This window comes from Oncorhynchus mykiss, chromosome 18 (assembly GCF_057628025.1).
Source record: "Oncorhynchus mykiss isolate SJ-2025 chromosome 18, ASM5762802v1, whole genome shotgun sequence".
In the NCBI taxonomy this organism is placed as follows: Eukaryota; Metazoa; Chordata; class Actinopteri; order Salmoniformes; family Salmonidae; genus Oncorhynchus; species Oncorhynchus mykiss.
The window spans coordinates 80,895,479-80,914,620 of NC_143039.1; the positions used below are offsets into that span (position 1 = coordinate 80,895,479).

Below are 19,142 nucleotides of genomic sequence, written 5' to 3' on the forward strand. Positions count from 1 at the left end.
CAGGGGAAGGTACTGTATCAGGAGGAAGGTACTGTATCAGGGGGAAGGTACTGTATTAGGGGGAATGTAGTGGATCAGGAGGAAGGTACTGTATCAGGAAGGTACTGTATCAGGTAGGTACTGTTTTAGGGGGAAGGTACTGTATCAGGAACGTACTGTATCAGGTAGGTACTGTTTTAGGGGGAAGGTACTGTATCAGGTAGGTACTGTTTTAGAGGGAAGGTACTGTATCAGGTAGGTACTGTAGGTACTGTATCAGGAGGAAGGTACTGTATCAGGGGGAAGGTACTGTATTTGGGGGAAGGTACTGTAACAGGAGGAAGGTACTGTATCAGGAGGAAGGTACTGTATCAGGGGGAAGGTACTGTATCAGGAGGAAGGTACTGTATCAGGGGGAAGGTACTGTATCAGGAGGTAGGAACTGTATTTGGGGGAAGGTACTGTAACAGGGGGAAGGTACTGTATCAGGAAGGTACTGTATCAGGAGGAAGGTACTGTATTAGGGGGAAGGTAGTGGATCAGGAGGAAGGTACTGTATCAGGAAGGTACTGTATCAGGTAGGTACTGTTTTAGGGGGAAGGTACTGTATCAGGTAGGTACTGTAGTTACTGTATCAGGTAGGTACTGTTTTAGGGGGAAGGTACTGCTCCTATCAACTCCTATAAAGCCTCATTCATACCCTACACAATACACAGAGAATAAATACACAATACACAGAGAATAAATACACAATACACAGAGAATAAATACACAATACACAGAGCTGTATCAGGTAGGTACTGTAGGTACACAGCGCATAGGTAGGTATAGGTACTGTATCAGGAGGGTACTGTATCAGGGGTAAGTACTGTATCAGGAGGTAGGTACTGTATTTGGGGGAAGTTACTGTAACAGAGGGAAGGTACTGTATCAGGAGGAAGGTACTGTATCAGGGGGAAGGTACTGTATCAGGAAGTAGGTACTGTATCAGGGGGAAGGTACTGTATCAGGGGGAAGGTACTGTATCAGGAGGAAGGTACTGTATTTGGGGGAAGGTAATGTAACAGGAGGAAGGGACTGTATTTGGGGGAAGGTACTGTAACAGGAGGAAGGTACTGTAACAGGAGGAAGGTACTCTATCAGGAGGAAGGTACTGTATTAGGGGGAAGGTACTGAATCAGGAGGAAAGTACTGCATTAGGGGGAAGGTACTGTATCAGGAGGAAGGTACTGTATCAGGGGGAAGGTACTGTATCAGGAGGAAGGTACTGTATCAGGGGGAAGGTACTGTATCAGGAGGAAGGTACTGTATCAGGGGGAAGGCATTGTATCAGGAGGAAGGTACTCTATCAGGAGGAAGGTACTGTATCAGGGTGAAGGTACTGTATCAGGAAATAGGTACTGTATCAGGAGGGTACTGTATCAGGGGGAAGGTACTGTATCAGGAGGAAGGTACTGTATCAGGGGGAAGGTACTGTATCAGGAGGAAGGTAATGCATCAGGGGGAAGGTACTGTATTTGGGGGAAGGTACTGTATCAGGGTGAAGGTACTGTATCAGGAGATAGGTACTGTATCAGGAGGGTACTGTATCAGGGGGGAAGTACTGTATCAGGAGGTAGGTACTGTATTTGGGGGAAGGTACTATAACAGGGGAAGGTACTGTATCAGGAGGAAGGTACTGTATCAGGGGGAAGGTACTGTATCAGGAGGTAGGTACTGTATCAGGGGGAAGGTACTGTATCAGGGGGAAGGTACTGTATCAGGAGGAAGGTACTGTATTTGGGAAAAAGTAATGTAACAGGAGGAAGGGACTGTATTTGGGGGAAGGTACTGTAACAGGAGGAAGGTACTGTAACAGGAGGAAGGTACTCTATCAGGAGGAAGGTACTGTATTTGGGGGAAGGTACTGTATCAGGAGGAAAGTATTGTCATAGGGGGAAGGTACTGTATCAGGAGGAAGGTACTGTATCAGGGGGAAGGTACTGTATCAGGAGGAAGGTACTGTATCAGGGGGAAGGTACTGTATCAGGGGGAAGGTACTGTATCAGGGGGAAGGTACTGTATCAGGAGGAAGGTACTGTATCAGGAGGAAGGTACTGTATCAGGGTGAAGGTACTGTATCAGGGGATAGGTACTGTATCAGGAGGGTACTGTATCAGAGGGAATGTACTGTATCAGGAGGAAGGTACTGTATTTGGAGGAAGGTACTGTAACAGGGGAAGGTACTGTATCAGGAGGAAGGTACTGTATCAGGGGGAAGGTACTGTATTAGGGGGAATGTAGTGGATCAGGAGGAAGGTACTGTATCAGGAAGGTACTGTATCAGGTAGGTACTGTTTTAGGGGGAAGGTACTGTATCAGGAACGTACTGTATCAGGTAGGTACTGTTTTAGGGGGAAGGTACTGTATCAGGTAGGTACTGTTTTAGAGGGAAGGTACTGTATCAGGTAGGTACTGTAGGTACTGTATCAGGAGGAAGGTACTGTATCAGGGGGAAGGTACTGTATTTGGGGGAAGGTACTGTAACAGGAGGAAGGTACTGTATCAGGAGGAAGGTACTGTATCAGGGGGAAGGTACTGTATCAGGAGGAAGGTACTGTATCAGGGGGAAGGTACTGTATCAGGAGGTAGGAACTGTATTTGGGGGAAGGTACTGTAACAGGGGGAAGGTACTGTATCAGGAAGGTACTGTATCAGGAGGAAGGTACTGTATTAGGGGGAAGGTAGTGGATCAGGAGGAAGGTACTGTATCAGGAAGGTACTGTATCAGGTAGGTACTGTTTTAGGGGGAAGGTACTGTATCAGGTAGGTACTGTAGTTACTGTATCAGGTAGGTACTGTTTTAGGGGGAAGGTACTGCTCCTATAAACTCCTATAAAGCCTCATTCATACCCTACACAATACACAGAGAATAAATACACAATACACAGAGAATAAATACACAATACACAGAGAATAAATACACAATACACAGAGCTGTATCAGGTAGGTACTGTAGGTACACAGCGCATAAACTAGAAATAACTAAGAAACATGGCCACCCCGTGTTGTTAGGTAGCAGACACTCTTACCCAGAGCCACCCCGTGTTGTTACGTAGCAGACGCTCTCACCCAGAGCCACCCCGTGTTGTTAGGTAGCAGACACTCTCACCCAGAGCCATCCTGTGTTGTTAGGTAGCAGACACTCTCACCCAGAGCCACCCCGTGTTGTTAGGTAGCAGACACTCTCACCCAGAGCCACCCCGTGTTGTTACGTAGCAGACGCTCTTACCCAGAGCCACCCTGTGTTGTTACGTAGCAGACGCTCTCACCCAGAGCCACCCTGTGTTGTTACGTAGCAGACACTCTCACCCAGAGCCACCCTGTGTTGTTACGTAGCACACACTCTTACCCAGAGCCACCCTGTGTTGTTACGTAGCAGACACTCTCACCCAGAGCCCCCCTGTGTTGTTACGTAGCAGACGCTCTTACCCAGAGCCACCCCGTGTTGTTAGGTAGCAGACACTCTCACCCAGAGCCACCCTGTGTTGTTACGTAGCAGACACTCTTACCCAGAACCACCCTGTGTTGTTACGTAGCAGACACTCTTACCCAGAACCACCCCGTGTTGTTACGTAGCAGACACTCTTACCCAGAACCACCCCGTGTTGTTACGTAGCAGACACTCTTACCCAGAACCACCCCGTGTTGTTAGGTAGCAGACGCTCTCACCCAGAGCCACCCTGTGTTGTTACGTAGCAGACACTCTTACCCAGAACCACCCCGTGTTGTTACGTAGCAGACACTCTTACCCAGAACCACCCCGTGTTGTTACGTAGCAGACACTCTTACCTCAGAACCACCCCGTGTTGTTAGGTAGCAGACGCTCTCACCCAGAGCCACCCTGTGTTGTTACGTAGCAGACACTCTTACCCAGAACCACCCTGTGTTGTTACGTAGCAGACACTCTTACCCAGAACCATCCCGTGTTGTTACGTAGCAGACACTCTTACCCAGAACCATCCCGTGTTGTTACGTAGCAGACAGACATAGACACAGGAACAGGTACGGGCACAGGTACAGAAACAGGTACAGACACAGGTACGGGTATAGGTACGGGTACAGGTACAGATATGGGTACAGGTATGGGTACAGGTACAGGTATGGGTACAGATACAGACACAGGTACAGGTATGGGTACAGGTACAGACACAGGTACAGATACAGGTACAGATACAGGTACAGGTACAGATACAGGTACGGGTACAGGTACAGATACAGGTACAGGTACAGGTATGGGTACAGATACAGGTACAGGTACGGGTACAGGTACAGGTACGGATACAGGTACAGGTACAGGTAGATACAGGTACAGGTATGCGAGCAGGTACAGGTATGGGTACAGGTACAGGTAAGGGTACTGGTATGGGTACAGGTACAGATACAGGTACAGGTACAGATACAGGCACGGGTACAGGTACATGTACAGACACAGGTACAGATACAGATACAGGTACAGGTACGGGTACAGGTACAGATACAGGTACAGGTACAGACACAGGTACAGGTGTGGGTACAGATACAGGTACAGGTACAGGTAGATACAGGTACAGGTACAGGTACGGGTACAGATACAGATACAGGTAGAGGTAGAGGTACAGGTACAGATAGAGGTACAGACACAGGTACAGGTACAGATACATGTACAGGTACAGGTACAGGTACGGGTACAGGTATGGGTACAGGTACGGGTACAGGTACAGATACAGGTACAGGTATGGGTACAGGTACAGATACAGGTATGGGTACAGGTACAGGTACAGGTACGGATACGGGTACAGATACAGGTACAGGTACGGGTACAGATACAGGTACAGGTACAGATACAGGTACGGGTACAGGTACAGATACAGGTACATGTATGGGCACAGATACAGGTACAGGTACAGGTACAGGTAGATACAGGTACAGGTACGGGTACAGGTATGGGTACAAGTACAGGTACAGGTATGGGTACAGGTACAGGTACGGTTACAGGTAAAGGTATGCGTACAGGTATGGGTACAGGTACAGGTACGGGAACAGGTATGGGTACAGGTACAGATACAGGTACAGGTACAGATACAGGTACGGGTACAGGTACATGTACAGACACAGGTACAGATACAGGTACAGGTACAGGTACAGGTACAGATACATGTACAGGTACAGATACAGGTACAGGTGTGGGTACAGATACAGGTACAGGTACAGGTAGATACAGGTACAGGTACAGGTACGGGTACAGATACAGATACAGGAAGAGGTAGAGGTACAGGTACAGATACAGGTACAGACACAGGTACAGGTACAGGTACAGATACATGTACAGGTACGGGTACAGGTATGGGTACAGGTACGGGTACAGTTACAGATACAGGTACAGGTATGGGTACAGGTACAGATACGGGTATGGGTACAGGTACAGGTACAGGTACGGATACGGGTACAGATACAGGTACAGGTACGGGTACAGATACAGGTACAGGTGTGGTTACAGATACAGGTACAGGTACAGGTAGATACAGGTACAGGTACAGGTACGGGTACAGATACAGGTACAGGTACAGGTATGGGTACAGGTACAGATACAGGTACAGGTATGGGTACAGGTACAGATACAGGTATCGGTACAGGTACAGATACAGGTACAGGTACAGATACATGTACAGGTCTGGGTACAGGTACAGATACAGATACAGATACAGGTACAGGTACAGATCCAGGTACAGATCCAGGTACAGGTACAGATACAGGTACAGGTACAGGTATGGGTACAGATGCCGATACAGGTACAGGTACAGGTACAGATACAGATACAGGTACAGGTACAGGTACAGGTACAGGTACAGGTACAGACACAGTTTGTATAGTAATAAAAATGTTATTACTTTTCTTACATGGTCAAGGTGCTTCCATTCCTCCCCCCATTCTCTGTCTGTCAACCGGTGGTCGATCACCTCTTCCTGACGAGCCCCGTGCATTCCTTCATCAATCGGGAGAGAGGGGGGGAGAGAGAAAGTTAAAGTCTGTGGAGCAAGATACGAGTGCCCTGTCTTCCCTCCATCCTCTCTTCACTGTTCCCTCCATCCTCTCTCTACTGTCCCCTTCATCCTCTCTCTACTGTCCCCTCCATCCTCTCTCCACTGTTCCCTCCATCCTCTCTCTACTGTCCCCTCCATCCTCTCTCCACTGTTCCCTCCATCCTCTCTCTACTGTCCCCTCCATCCTCTCTCCACTGTTCCCTCCATCCTCTCTCCACTGTTCCCTCCATCCTCTCTCCACTGTTCCCTCCATCCTCTCTCTACTGTCCCCTCCATCCTCTCTCTACCTCTCTCTACTGTCCCCTCCATCCTCTCTCTACTGTTCCCTCCATCCTCTCTCCACTGTTCCCTCCATCCTCTCTGCACTGTTCCCTCCATCCTCTCTCCACTGTTCCCTCCATCCTCTCTCCACTGTTCCCTCCATCCTCTCTCCACTGTTCCCTCCATCCTCTCTCCACTGTTCCCTCCATCCTCTCTCTACTGTTCCCTCCATCCTCTCTCTACTGTTCCCTCCATCCTCTCTCTACTGTTCCCTCCATCCTCTCTCCACTGTTCCCTCCATCCTCTCTCCACTGTTCCCTCCATCCTCTCTCTACTGTTCCCTCCATCCTCTCTCCACTGTTCCCTTCATCCTCTCTCTACTTTTCCCTCCATCCTCTCTCCACTGTTCCCTCCATCCTCTCTCTACTGTTCCCTCCATCCTCTCTCCACTGTTCCCTCCATCCTCTCTCCACTGTTCCCTCCATCCTCTCTCCACTGTTTCCTCCATCCTCTCTCCACTGTCCCCTCCATCCTCTCTCCACTGTCCCCTCCATCCTCTCTCCACTGTCCCCTCCATCCTCTCTCCACTGTTCCCTCCATCCTCTCTCTACTGTTCCCTCCATCCTCTCTCCACTGTTCCCTCCATCCTCTCTGCACTGTTCCCTCCATCCTCTCTCCACTGTTCCCTCCATCCTCTCTCCACTGTTCCCTCCATCCTCTCTCCACTGTTCCCTCCATCCTCTCTCTACTCTTCCCTCCATCCTCTCTCCACTGTTCCCTCCATCCTCTCTCCACTGTTCCCTCCATCCTCTCTCCACTGTCCCCTCCATCCTCTCTCTACTGTTCCCTCCATCAATGAAGACAGAGACGAAAGATGGAGAGATCAAATAATCCATTTGTCCCACAACCAGACTCTCTTCCATGCATCCCATCATCAATGAGGAAAATGTTGAAAGAGGAAGCTATCAAATAAGTTCTTTGTTCCAAATGAGACTGAATATTCCCTATATAGTGCATTACTTCTGGCCAGGGCCCTATGTCACCCTATTGTCACGACTTCTGCCGAATTCGATGCCTCTCCTTGTTCGGGCTATGCTCAGCAGTCGATGACACCGGTCTTCTAGCCATAATTGATCCATTTTTAATGTTCCATTGGTTTTTGTCTTGTCTTCCTACACACCTAGTTTCAATCCCATTCATTACCTGTTGTGTATTCCCTCTGTTTCCCCTCATGTCCTTTTCAGAGATTGTTTGTTTTTCAGTATTCGTATTGTTGTCTATTGGTGCGTGACGGGTCCTCGTACCCACTTTGCTTTATTGTATTCATGGTTTTGGAGTTATGTTTGTTTTCAAGTTATTAAACAACTCCATTCCACTAAGTTTGATTCTCCTACGCCTGACTTCCCTGCCACCTATACACACGACTCTGATAGAATCTCTGACAAAACATGAAGTCAGCAGGAGAAGGTACCCCGGCCGTGGAGGTGGAGGAGCGCTTCATGGAACATATGGAGAGGATTTACAATCTGAGCGCCGCCATGGATCGTGTTGTCCAGAATATGGACCGCTGGGAGTTTTTCCAGCGCCTCCACCAGCACAACCGGGGTCTCCCCTGAGCGCCCCTATCCTGCCTGAACCCAGCAGGATCCATCTATCCATACCACAAGGGTACGACGGAGATGCTGCCGGCTGCCATGGTTTCCTCCTCAAACTAAGCCTGTACCTGGCCACGGTCCATCCAGATCCATCGGACCGTGAGAAGAGTTGCGCCCCCGTCTCATGGCCCACCGGGAAAGCCGGTGGGCCAGCGCTGTGTGTGGAGAAGAGAATGCAGGTTTGGACCATTTTGAGGAGTTCACCTGCCATTTCAGGACAGTATTCGACCACCCACCCGAAAGCAGAGCGGCGGATCAGCGCCTCTATCATCTGAGGCAGGAGACGAGGAGCGCCCAGGAGTTTGCTCTGGAGTTTAGGATCCTGGCTGCCGGCGCTGGATGGAGCAACAGGGCCCTGATCGACCATTACCGCTGTAGTCTACGCGAGGACGTCCGTCGGGAGCTGGCCTGTAGAGACACCATCCTCACCTTCGACCAGCTGGTGGACGTGTCCATCCGGCTGGACAACATGCTGGCTACTCGCAGACATCCAGATTGCAGTCTGGTTGTTCCATCCTCCCATACCCCCTCACTGATACCCATGGAGCTGGGAGGGGTGGTGCGCAGGGAGACCAGGGGGGGTTTCCGCTCGTGCACCATCTGTGGCCTCAGAGGTCACACTGCTGGTTGGTGTCGGGTTGGTTACCCTGGGAAGCGAGGCAGCAGGCAGGGTACTCTGGCGTCACCCCAGGTGAGTAGGCACCATTCTCATCCAGAGCCCTCTGTTGCACATATGTTTGACTCTGTCACTTTTCCTGAATTTTCCCCGCTTTCCCATAATAAGGTGCTAGTAGATTCAGGCGCGGCTGGGAATTTCATTAATAAAGTGTTCCTGTGGTTGTGCCTTTCCCCTGTTTACGCCTTAGATAGTCGATCAGGGTTTATCAGGGAGGCCACTGCTCCTTTGGTAACGCAGGGGGATCACAGGGAAAGGATGAGTCTTTTCCTTATTGTGGTGCTAGGCCTACCCTGGTTTCTTGGCCACAGAGGGCTCTCACGGGGTGGTCGCGAGAGTGCTCAGGTAGGTGTTTAGGGGTTTCCGTTGGTGCTACTACGGTGGAAAGTCCAGACCAGGTCTCCACCTTGCGCATTCCCCCAGAATATGCCGATTTGGCTCTCTCCTTCTGTAAAAAGAAGGCGACTCAATTACCACCCCATCGACGGGGATATTGTGCGATAAATCTCCTGGTAGACGCGGCCCTTCCCAGGAGTCAAGTGTATCCCCTGTCGCAAGAGGAGACGGTGGCTATGGAGACATATGTCTCCGAATCCCTGCCTCAGGGGTACATTCGGCCCTCCACTTCACCTGCCTCCTCGAGAAGGATGGAGGTTTGCGCCCGTGTATTGACTATCAATCAAATCACGGTGAGGTACAGTTACCCTCTACCTCTTATCGCTACAACGATTGAGTCAATGCACAGGGCACGCTTCTTCACTAAACTGGATCTCAGGAGTGCGTATCCGGAAGGGAGACGAGTGGAAGATGGCATTTAGTACCACCTCAGGGCATTATGAGTACCTAGTCATGCCGTATGGGTTGATGAATGCTCCATCAGTCTTCCAATACTTTGCAGACGAGATTTTCAGAGACCTCCACGGGCAGGGTGTAGTGTTGTATATTGATGACATTCTGAGCATGTGTCTCTGGTGCGCAGAGTGTTTGGTACGTCAAGGCTGAGAAATGCCTGTTCTTCCAACAGTCCTTCTCCTTCCATCAGCATTGGATTTCCACGTCAGGAGTGGAGATGGAGAGTGACCGCATTGCAGCCGTGCTGCTCCCATTACTTCACTGCTAAACGGGCTCCCGGAGCACTTGCAGTGGTCAGCTGAGGCGAACAGGGCTTTTAGGCACCTGAAGGCTCTGTTTGCCTCGGCTCATGTGTTGGCTCATCTGGATCCCTCTTTGCCATTCAGAGTGGAGGTGGACACATCCGAAACTGGGATAGGAGCAGTGCTCTCTCAGCGCTCAAGTACGACCACTGAAGCTCCGCCCCTGTGCCTTCCGTTCGAAGAAGCTCAGCTTGGCGGAGAGAAACTATGATGCGGGGGACCGGGAGCTGTTGGCTGTCGTCAAGGCTTTGAAGGCATGGAGACATTGGCTTGAGGGGGCTAAACACCCTTTTCTCATCTGGACTGACCATCGCAATCTGGAGTACATCCGGGAGGCGAGGAGACTGAATCCTCGTCAGGCAAGGTGGGACACGTTTTTCACCCGTTTTGTGTTTACCCTCTCTTACAGGCCAGGCTCCCAGAACGTTAAGGCAGACGCACTGTCCCGGCTGTATGACACAGAGGAGCGGTCCATGGATCCCACTCCCATACTCTCAGCCTCTTGTTTGGTGGCGCCGGTAGTGTGGGAGCTGGACGCGGATATTGAGCGAGCGTCACGTGCAGAGCCTGCTACCCTCCAGTGTCCCGCTGGGCGTCTGTACGTTCTGTCTGCTGTCCGCGACCGGCTGATCTATTGGGCCCACACGTCACCCTCCTCTGGTCATCCTGAGATAGGTTGGACGATGCGCTGTCTTGATGGGAGGTACTGGTGACCCACGTGAGGGTTTGTGTTTCCTCCTGCTCAGTGTGTACCCAGAGCAAGGTTCCTAGACACCTGCTCAGAGGTAAGTTACAACCCTTACCCGTTCCACAACGGCCGTGGTCACACCTGTCGGTGGATTTTTTAACTGATCTTCCACCTTCACAGGGTAACACCACGATCCTGGTCGTTGTGGATCGGTTTTCGAAGTCCTGTCATCTCCTCCCTTTTCGCGGTCTCCCTAAGGCCCTATGGACTGCGGAGGCCCTATTTACACACGTCTTCCGGCACTACGGGGTGCCTGAGGATATAGTGTCTGATCAGGGTCCCCAGTTCACATCAAGGGTCTGGAAGGCGTTCATGGAACGTCTGGGGGTCTCGATCAGCCTTACCTCAGGTTTTCACCCCAAGAGTAATGGGCAGGTGGAAAGAGTTAACCAGGATGTGGGTAGGTTTCTGCGGTCTTATTGCCAGGACTGGCCGGGGGAGTGGGCAGCGTTCGTGCCCTGGGCAGAGATGGCCCAGAACTCGCTCCACCACTCCTCCACTAACCTTACTCTGTATTAGGGTATCAGCCGGTTCTGGCTCCTTGGCATCAGAGTCAGACCGAGGCTCCTGCGGTGGACAATTGGTTCCGGCGAGCTGAGGAAATGCGGGAGGCAGCCCACGTCCACCTTCAGCGCACCGTACTGCGCCAGACCGTCACCGCAGTGAGGCCCCGGTGTTCGCCCCAGGGGACAGGGTCTGGCTCTCGACCCGAAACCTGCCCCTCCGCCTGCCCTGCCGGAAGCTGGGTCCACGGTTTGTGGGGACGTTTAAAGTCATGAGGAGAGTGAACGAGGTATGTTATACGTTACAGCTACCCACCAATTGCCGTATTAACCCCTCATTCCATATGTCTCTCCTCAGGCCGGTGGTTGACTTCCGTGCTATATACACGACTCTGACACCCTATTCCCTATCTAGTGCACTACTTTTGACCAGGGCACTATAGAACCCTATTCCATATCTGGCACAACCACCCTCCCTACCTCCCTCCATCCCTCTATCACAGGCCAGACATGCTAAATGTAGAGAAGTTTTCTTTAGATCAGGGTTAGGGTTAGGGTTAGGGTTAGGGTTAGGGTTAGGGTTAGGGTTAGGCAGTCATTAAGCTTCATGGACACAGATCCACTCTGGAAACATCTCCTCTCTTTGTATTAAAATAACCTCTCTGGTTTGTGGGTAGAACATCTGGACCTCTTGCAGGATGGACAGCTACGGTTGACCCTACGGTTGACCCTAATTCCTACATTCCCTCCCCTTCTTCTATTCTTCTCAGTCCTCCACATCCCTCCTCCTTCCCTCCGTCCCCCTTTCCCCAACTCTAACCCTCTTCTTCCGTCCTTACCCAGTGGTCGTGGTCTCTCCCTGAGCTCGCGGTGGTTGTGGTTGGGGTGGCGGTAGTGTGGTGAGTCTCTGTAATGGTTTGTGATGGCCATGTCGTCCAGCCGGTAGTGCTGTGGGGGCGGGGGAGGGGGCGGCGTGGGGTGTCCATGGGCCAGGCCGTTAGGTTGGTAGGAGAGACCGTTGGAGGGGCTGAACCTTTGGCCTGCCGGGCTGATCGTACAGGGTCTCTTACTGGAGGTCTCCAGGTGCAGGGGGCCATCCCTGTCGAAGCCGTTCACTTTGGTTCTGGAGGAGGAGAGGGGACAGAGAGGAGGAGAGGGGGAGGGAATAGAGAGGAGGAGGAGGAGAGGGGGAGGGAATAGACAGGAGGAGGAGGAGAGGGGGAGGGAATAGAGAGAAGGAGAGGGAACAGAGAGGAGGAGAGGGGGAGGGAAGTGAGGAGGAGAAGAGGGGGAAGGAATAGAGAGGAGGAGAAGGAGAGGGGGAGAGAATAGAGAGAAGGAGGAGAAGGAGAGGGGGAGGGAATAAACAGGAGGAGGAGGAGAGGGGGAGGGAACAGAGAGGAGGAGGAGGCAAGGGGAAGAAAATAGAGAGGGGGAGGAGGAGGAAAGGGGGAGGGAATAGAGAGGAGGAGGAGGAGGAGAGGGAATAGAGAGGAGGAGGAGGAGAGGGGGAGGGGGAGGGAATAGAGAGGAGGAGATGGGGAGGGAACAGAGAGGGGGAGGAGGAGAGGGGGAGGGAATAGAGAGGAGGAGGAGGGGGAGGGAACAGAGAGGAGGAGGAGAGGGAACAGAGAGGAGGAGGAGGAGAGGGAACAGAGAGGAGGAGGAGGAGAGGGGGAGGGAATAGAGAGGAGGAGGAGGAGGAGAGGGAATAGAAAGGAGGAGGAGGAGAGGGGGAGGGAATAGAGAGAAAGAGGAGGAAAGGGGGAGGAGGAAAGGGGGAGGAGGAGGAGGAGGAGGAGGAGGAGGAGGAGGAAGAGGAGGAGAGGGTGAGGGGGAGGGAATAGAGAGGAGGAGAGAGGGAGGGAACAGAGAGGAGGAGGATGAGAGGGGGAGGGAATAGAGAGGAGGAGGAGGAAAGCGGGAGGAGGAGGAGGAGGGTGAGGGGGAGGGAATAGAGAGGAGGAGAGGTGGAGGGAACAGAGGAGGAGGAGAGGGAACAGAGAGGAGGAGGAGGAGAGGGGGAGGGAATAGAGAGGAGGAGGAGGAGAGGGGGACGGAATAGAGAGGAGGAGGAGAGAGGGACGGAATAGAGAGGAGGAGAGGGGGAGGGAACAGAGAGGAGGAGGAGAGGGGGGATAAGAGAGGAGGAGATGGAACAGAGAGGAGGAGGAGAGGGGGAAGGAACAGAGATGAGGAGGAAGAGAGGGGGAGGGAACAGAGAAGAGGAGGAGGAGGAGGAGAGGGGGAGGGAACAAAGAGGAGAAGGAGGAGGAGAGGGGGAGGGAACAGAGAGGAGGAGGAGAGGAGGGGGGAACAGAGAGGATGAGGAGGAGGAGGAGGAGGAGAGGGGGAGAAAACAGAGAGGAGGAGGAGGAAGAGAGGGGGAGGGAACAGAGAGGAGGAGGAGGAGAGGGGGAGGGAATAGAGAGGAGGAGGAGGAGAGGGGGAGGGAATAGAGAGGATGGAGGAGGAGGAGGAGGAGGAGAGGGGGAGGGAATAGAGAGGAGGAGGAGGAGGAGGAGAGGGGGAGGAGGAAGAGAGGGGGAGGGAACAGACAGGAGGATGAGGAAGAGAGGGGGGGGAACAGAGAGGAGGAGGAGGAAGAGAGGGGGAGGGAACAGAGAGGAGGAGGAGGAGAGGGGGAGGGAATAGAGAGGAGGAGGAGGAGGAGGAGAGGGGGAGGAGGAAGAGATGGGGAGGGAACAGACAGGAGGATGAGGAAGAGAGGGGGGGGAACAGAGAGGAGGAGGAGGAAGAGATGGGGAGGGAACAGAGAGGAAGAAAGACAGTGAGAAACAGCTTCAGAAGAAGTTGTCCCAAAGGCACCCTATTCCCTACACAGTGCACTTATTTTGACCAGAGTCCTGTGGGCCCTTTGATCCCAGAGAAACACGGCTTTAGAAGAAGGGACCCATCATGAGGCAGGGTGTTGTACTCTGTCTTCTATAGAAGGGACCCATCATGAGGCAGGGTGTTGTACTCTGTCTTCTATAGAAGGGACCCACCATGACACAGGACGTTATTGTTATTGTGTGTACGTGTGTGTATGACACACCTTTTTCACCTTTATTTAACCAGGTAGGCTAGTTGAGAACAAGTTCTCATTTACAACTGCGACCTGGCCAAGATAAAGCAAAGCAGTTCGACACATACAACGACACAGAGTTACACATGGAGTAAAACAAACATACAGTCAATAATACAGTATAAACAAGTCTATATACGATGTGAGCAAATGAGGTGAGATAAGGGAGGTAAAGGCAAAAAGGCCATGGTGGCAAAGTAAATACAATATAGCAAGTAAAACACTGGAATGGTAGATTTGCAATGGGAGAATGTGCAAAGTAGAAATAAAAATAATGGGGTGCAAAGGAGCAAAATAAATAAATAAATAAATACAGTAGGGAAAGAGGTAGTTGTTTGGGCTAAATTATAGGTGGGCTATGTACAGGTGCAGTAATCTGTGAGTGCGTATGTTATCGTGTGTGTGTCTATGTGTGTGTATAGTTCGTATGTTATCGTGTGTTTCTGTATGTGTGTGTATAGTGTGTGTGTGTAGTGGGTATGTTATCGCGTGTGTGTGTATATTGCGTATGTTATCGTGTGTGTGTGTGTATATGTGTGTGTATAGTGCATATGTTATCGTGTGTGTGTGTGTATGTGTGTGTATAGTGTGTATGTTATCGTGTGTGTGTGTGTGTGTATAGTGTGTATGTTATCATGTGTGTGTGTGTGTGTGTGTGTGTATAGTGTGTATGTTATCGTGTGTGTATGTATATTGCGTATGTTATCGTGTGTGTATGTGTATGTGTGTGTATAGTGTGTATGTTATCGTGTGTGTATGTGTGTGTATAGTGCGCATGTTATCGTGTGTGTGTGTGTGCATGTGTGTGTGTATCTGTGTGTATGTGTGTGTGTGTGTGTAGAAACAGATTGTACTTCTTAATGAGGTGTTTTCATGGTCTCCTAATACTTATCCATCTCAGACCATATGCTCCACAGACACAACTTCTTCCCCACAATGCTCCCTCACCTCCCCTCCTCCCCACTAGCTAACTCAACGGCTGGAATATGTTTCTGAAACAGAGGATTTAACAGGTTCTCTCTCTTTCTCTCTCTCTGTCTCCTCTCTCTCTCTCTCTGCCTCTCTCTCTCTGCCTCTCTCTCGCTGCCTCTCTCTCTCTCTCTCTGCCTCTCTCTCTCTCTCTGCCTCTCTCTCTGCCTCTCTCTCTCTCTACCTCTCTCTCTCTCTGTGTCTCTCTCTCTCTCTCTATGCCTCTTTCTCTGTCTCTCTCTCTCTCTCTATGCCTCTCTCTCTCTCTGTCTCTCTCTCTCTCTCTCTCTATATGGCTCTCTCTTTCTCTCTCTCTATGCCTCTCTCTCTGTCTCTATGCCTCTCTCTCTGTCTCTCTCTCTATGCCTCTCTCTCTCTTTCTATGCCTCTCTCTGCCTCTCTCTCTCTCTCTCTCTCTGTCTCTCTCTCTGTCTCTCTCTCTGTCTCTCTCTCTCTGTCTCTCTCTCTCTATGCCTCTCTCTCTCTCTGCCTCTCTCTCTGCCCCTCTCTCTCTCTCTCTCTCTCTCTCTCTCTCTCACTGGTTGCCCTTTTCTTGTGGCAACAGGTCACATATCTTGCTGCTGTGATGGCACACTGTGGAATTTCACCCAGTAGATATGGGAGTTTATCAAAATTGGATTTGTTTTCAAATTCTTTGTGGATCTGTGTAATCTGAGGGAAATATGTCTCTCTAATATGGTCATACATTGGGCAGGAGGTTAGGAAGTGCAGCTCAGTTTCCACCTCATTTTGTGGGAAGTGTGCACATAGCCTGTCTTCTCTTGAGAGCCATGTCTGTCTACGGCGGCCTTTCTCAATAGCAAGGCTATGCTCACTGAGTCTGTACATAGTCAAAGCTTTGTACTCTCTCTAAAAGGGATTGAATTTGTTGTTACCTAATCATTTTTTGATAGTTTTCCACACTATTTTCCTTCCACCTATAGCATTTCTTAATAGTATTCAGTTCCTTTGGCTTTGATGCCTCATGATTGAGTATTGCTCTGTTCAAGTAGACTGTGATTTTGCTGTGATCTGATAGGGGCGTCAGTGGACTGACTGTGAACGCTCTGAGAGACTCTGGGTTGAGGTCAGTGATAAAGTAGTCTACAGTACTACTGCCAAGAGATGAGCTATAGGTGTACCTACCATAGGAGTCCCCTCGAAGCCTACCATTGACTATGTACATAAAGAAGCTGTCTTCATTAAAGTATGGGGATTCTAGTGGGGGGATATAGGTAGCACACAGGAGGACATTTTACTCTGTTGAGATAATTTCCTTTTGAATTTCTAGCCAAATGTAAAATGTTCCTGTTTTGATTCATTTAATAGAGTGAGTTAGGTCTGCTCTATACATAATTAGCATACCCTCTGAGTCCCTTCCCTGTTTCACACCTGGTAGTTTGGTGGATGGGACTAGCAGCTCTCTGTAACGTAGAGGGCAACCAGTGGGTCCATCTCCACTATACCACCCACCTGGTAGTATGATGGATGGGACTACCAGCTCGCTGTAACCTAGAGGGCAACCAGTGGGTCCATCTCCTCTCTACCACCCACCTGGTAGTATGATGGATGGGACTACCAGCTCTCTGTAACGTAGAGGGCAACCAGTGGGTCCATCTCCACTATACCACCCACCTGGTAGTATGATGGATGGGACTACCAGCTCGCTGTAACCTAGAGGGCAACCAGTGGGTCCATCTCCTCTCTACCACCCACCTGGTAGTATGGTGGAGGGGACTACCAGCTCTCTGTAACCTAGAGGTCCTACTCCTCTATACCACCCACCTAGTAGTATGGTGGATGGGACTACCAGCTCTCTGTAACCTAGAGGGAAACCAGTGGGTCCTTCTCCTCTATACCATGTTTCTCTCTCTCATCTCTGTTTTCTTCCACTCGAACTGACTGCAACTACACCTCCAACTTAAACCCGGAAGAAGCCCATCGTTTCCCACCTGTCAGGTGTTCTCCTCTAGAGCCAGCAGACACCAACCTCACCTGTCAGGTGTTCTCCTCTAGAGCCAGCAGACACCAACCTCACCTGTCAGGTGTTCTCCTCCAGAGCCAGAAGACATCAACCCCTAACTCACCTGTCATGTGTTGTCCTCTAGAGCCAGCAGGCATATACACCAACCTCACCTGTCAGGTGTTCTCCTCCAGAGCAATCAGACACCAACCTCACCTGTCAGGTGTTCTCCTCTAGAGCCAGCAGACACCAACCTCACCTGTCAGGTGTTCTCCTCTAGAGCCAGCAGACATCAACACCAACCTCACCTGTCAGGTGTTCTCCTCTAGAGCCAGCAGACATCAACACCAACCTCACCTGTCAGGTGTTCTCCTCTAGAGCCAGCAGACACCAACCTCACCTGTCAGGTGTTCTCCTCTAGAGCCAGCAGACATCAACCCCTACCTCACCTGTCAGGTGTTTTCCTCTAGAGCCAGCAGACATCAACCCCATCCTCATCTGTCAGGTGTTCTCCTCTAGAGCCAGCAGACATCAACCCCAACCTCACCTGTCAGGTGTTCTACTCTAGAGCCAGCAGACACCAAACTCACCTGTCAGGTGTTCTCCTCTAGAGCCAGCAGACACCAACCTCACCTGTCAGGTGTTCTCCTCTAGAGCCAGCAGGCATCAACACCAACCTCACCTGTCAGGTGTTCTCCTCCAGAGCTAGCAGACATCAACATCAACCTCACCTGTCAGGTGTTCTCCTCTTGCCGTTGTCGTTGAGGTCTAGGAGTAGTTCTGGGGAGTCGACGGGGGAGGTGGTGGAGGAGGTGTCCAGGAGGAGCTGTTCGTGTTGTGCCAGGTACTGAGCTGGGTTCTGCTTGGCCAGACGGGCACAGTGCAGCAGCTCCCGCTGTAGGAGTGGCAGGTTGGCCTGTAGAGGGGAGACAGTGGTCAACATCTGGATCTGCTGGGGACTGACAGACAGTACACGACACAAAACTGTATATTACCATCTGACATAGCACACAATGCAGTACCATATAATGAAATAGTGGTCCAAATCTGGACTTGTCTGGACTGAGTTCTGTCTCTCAAACAGTAACAGATACAGTAACACACGTCATCAAGGCAAAGGGTGGCTTTTTGAAGAATCTCAAATATAAAAGAGATTAGAATTTGTCTTACATTTTTTTTGGTTACTACATGATTCCATATGTGTTATTTCATAATGTTGATGTCTTCACTCTTATTCTGCAATGTAGAATATAGTACAAATACAAAAAAAACCTTGAATGAGTAGGTGTTGTAAATCTTTGGACCAGTAGTGTACATGAAGACATAACCATAACAACAGCGTACACCTCACCTCACCTGAGGAGAACTAACACATAATATGCTCTGGTACCGTAATATGGCATGCTATTATCCTCAGGGACTTGGCTGTACTTTGTGAGGCATTTACATTTGAGCCAATTAGCAGACGTTCTTATCCAGAGAGACTTATCTAGAGAGACTTATCTATAGAGACTTATCCAGAGACTTATCCAGAGAGACTTATCTAGAGAGACTTATCTAGAGAGACTTATCTATAGAGACTTATCTATAGAGACTTATCCAGAGACTTATCCAGAGAGACTTATCTAGAGAGACTTATCTAGAGAGACTTATCTATAGAGACTTATCTAGAGAGACTTGTCCAGAGACTTATCTATAGAGACTTATCCATAGACTTATCCAGTGAGACTTATCCAGAGACTTATCTAGAGACTTATCTAGAGAGACTTGTCCAGAGACTTATCTAGAGAGACTTATCTATAGAGACGTATCTAGAGAGACTTATCCAGAGACTTATCTAGAGAGACTTATCCAGTGAGACTTATCCAGTGAGACTTATCTATAGAGACTTATCCAGTGAGACTTATCTAGTGAGACTTATCCAGAGACTTATCCAGTGAGTGCCTTCTGGATGACAGCGGGGTGAACAGGCAGTGGCTCGGGTGGTTGTTGTCCTTGATGATCTTTATGGCCTTCCTGTGACATCGGGTGGTGTAGGTGTCCTGGAGGGCAGGCAGTTTTGCCCCCGGTGATGCGTTCTGCAG

General features: G+C 50.4%; 1 protein-coding gene across 2 annotated transcripts in view; it reads right to left on the reverse strand.

Moving 5' to 3' along the window:
* LOC110519153 (protein CBFA2T1) overlaps window positions 1-19,142 on the reverse strand; it is a 238,440-nt gene that overhangs the window by 54,764 nt on the left and 164,534 nt on the right. Inside the window, exons 5-7 of one of the 2 annotated variants that reach the window (XM_090206849.1) lie at window positions 17,790-17,974; window positions 11,878-12,161; window positions 5,898-5,983 (exon numbers count right to left, since the gene is read on the reverse strand). In XM_090206849.1, the coding sequence (XP_090062975.1) occupies window positions 5,898-5,983; window positions 11,878-12,161; window positions 17,790-17,974 (555 nt within the window). Of the gene's footprint in view, window positions 1-5,888; window positions 5,984-11,877; window positions 12,162-17,789; window positions 17,975-19,142 lie in introns of both variants that reach the window. The other variant, XM_090206848.1, reaches the window with a different exon arrangement.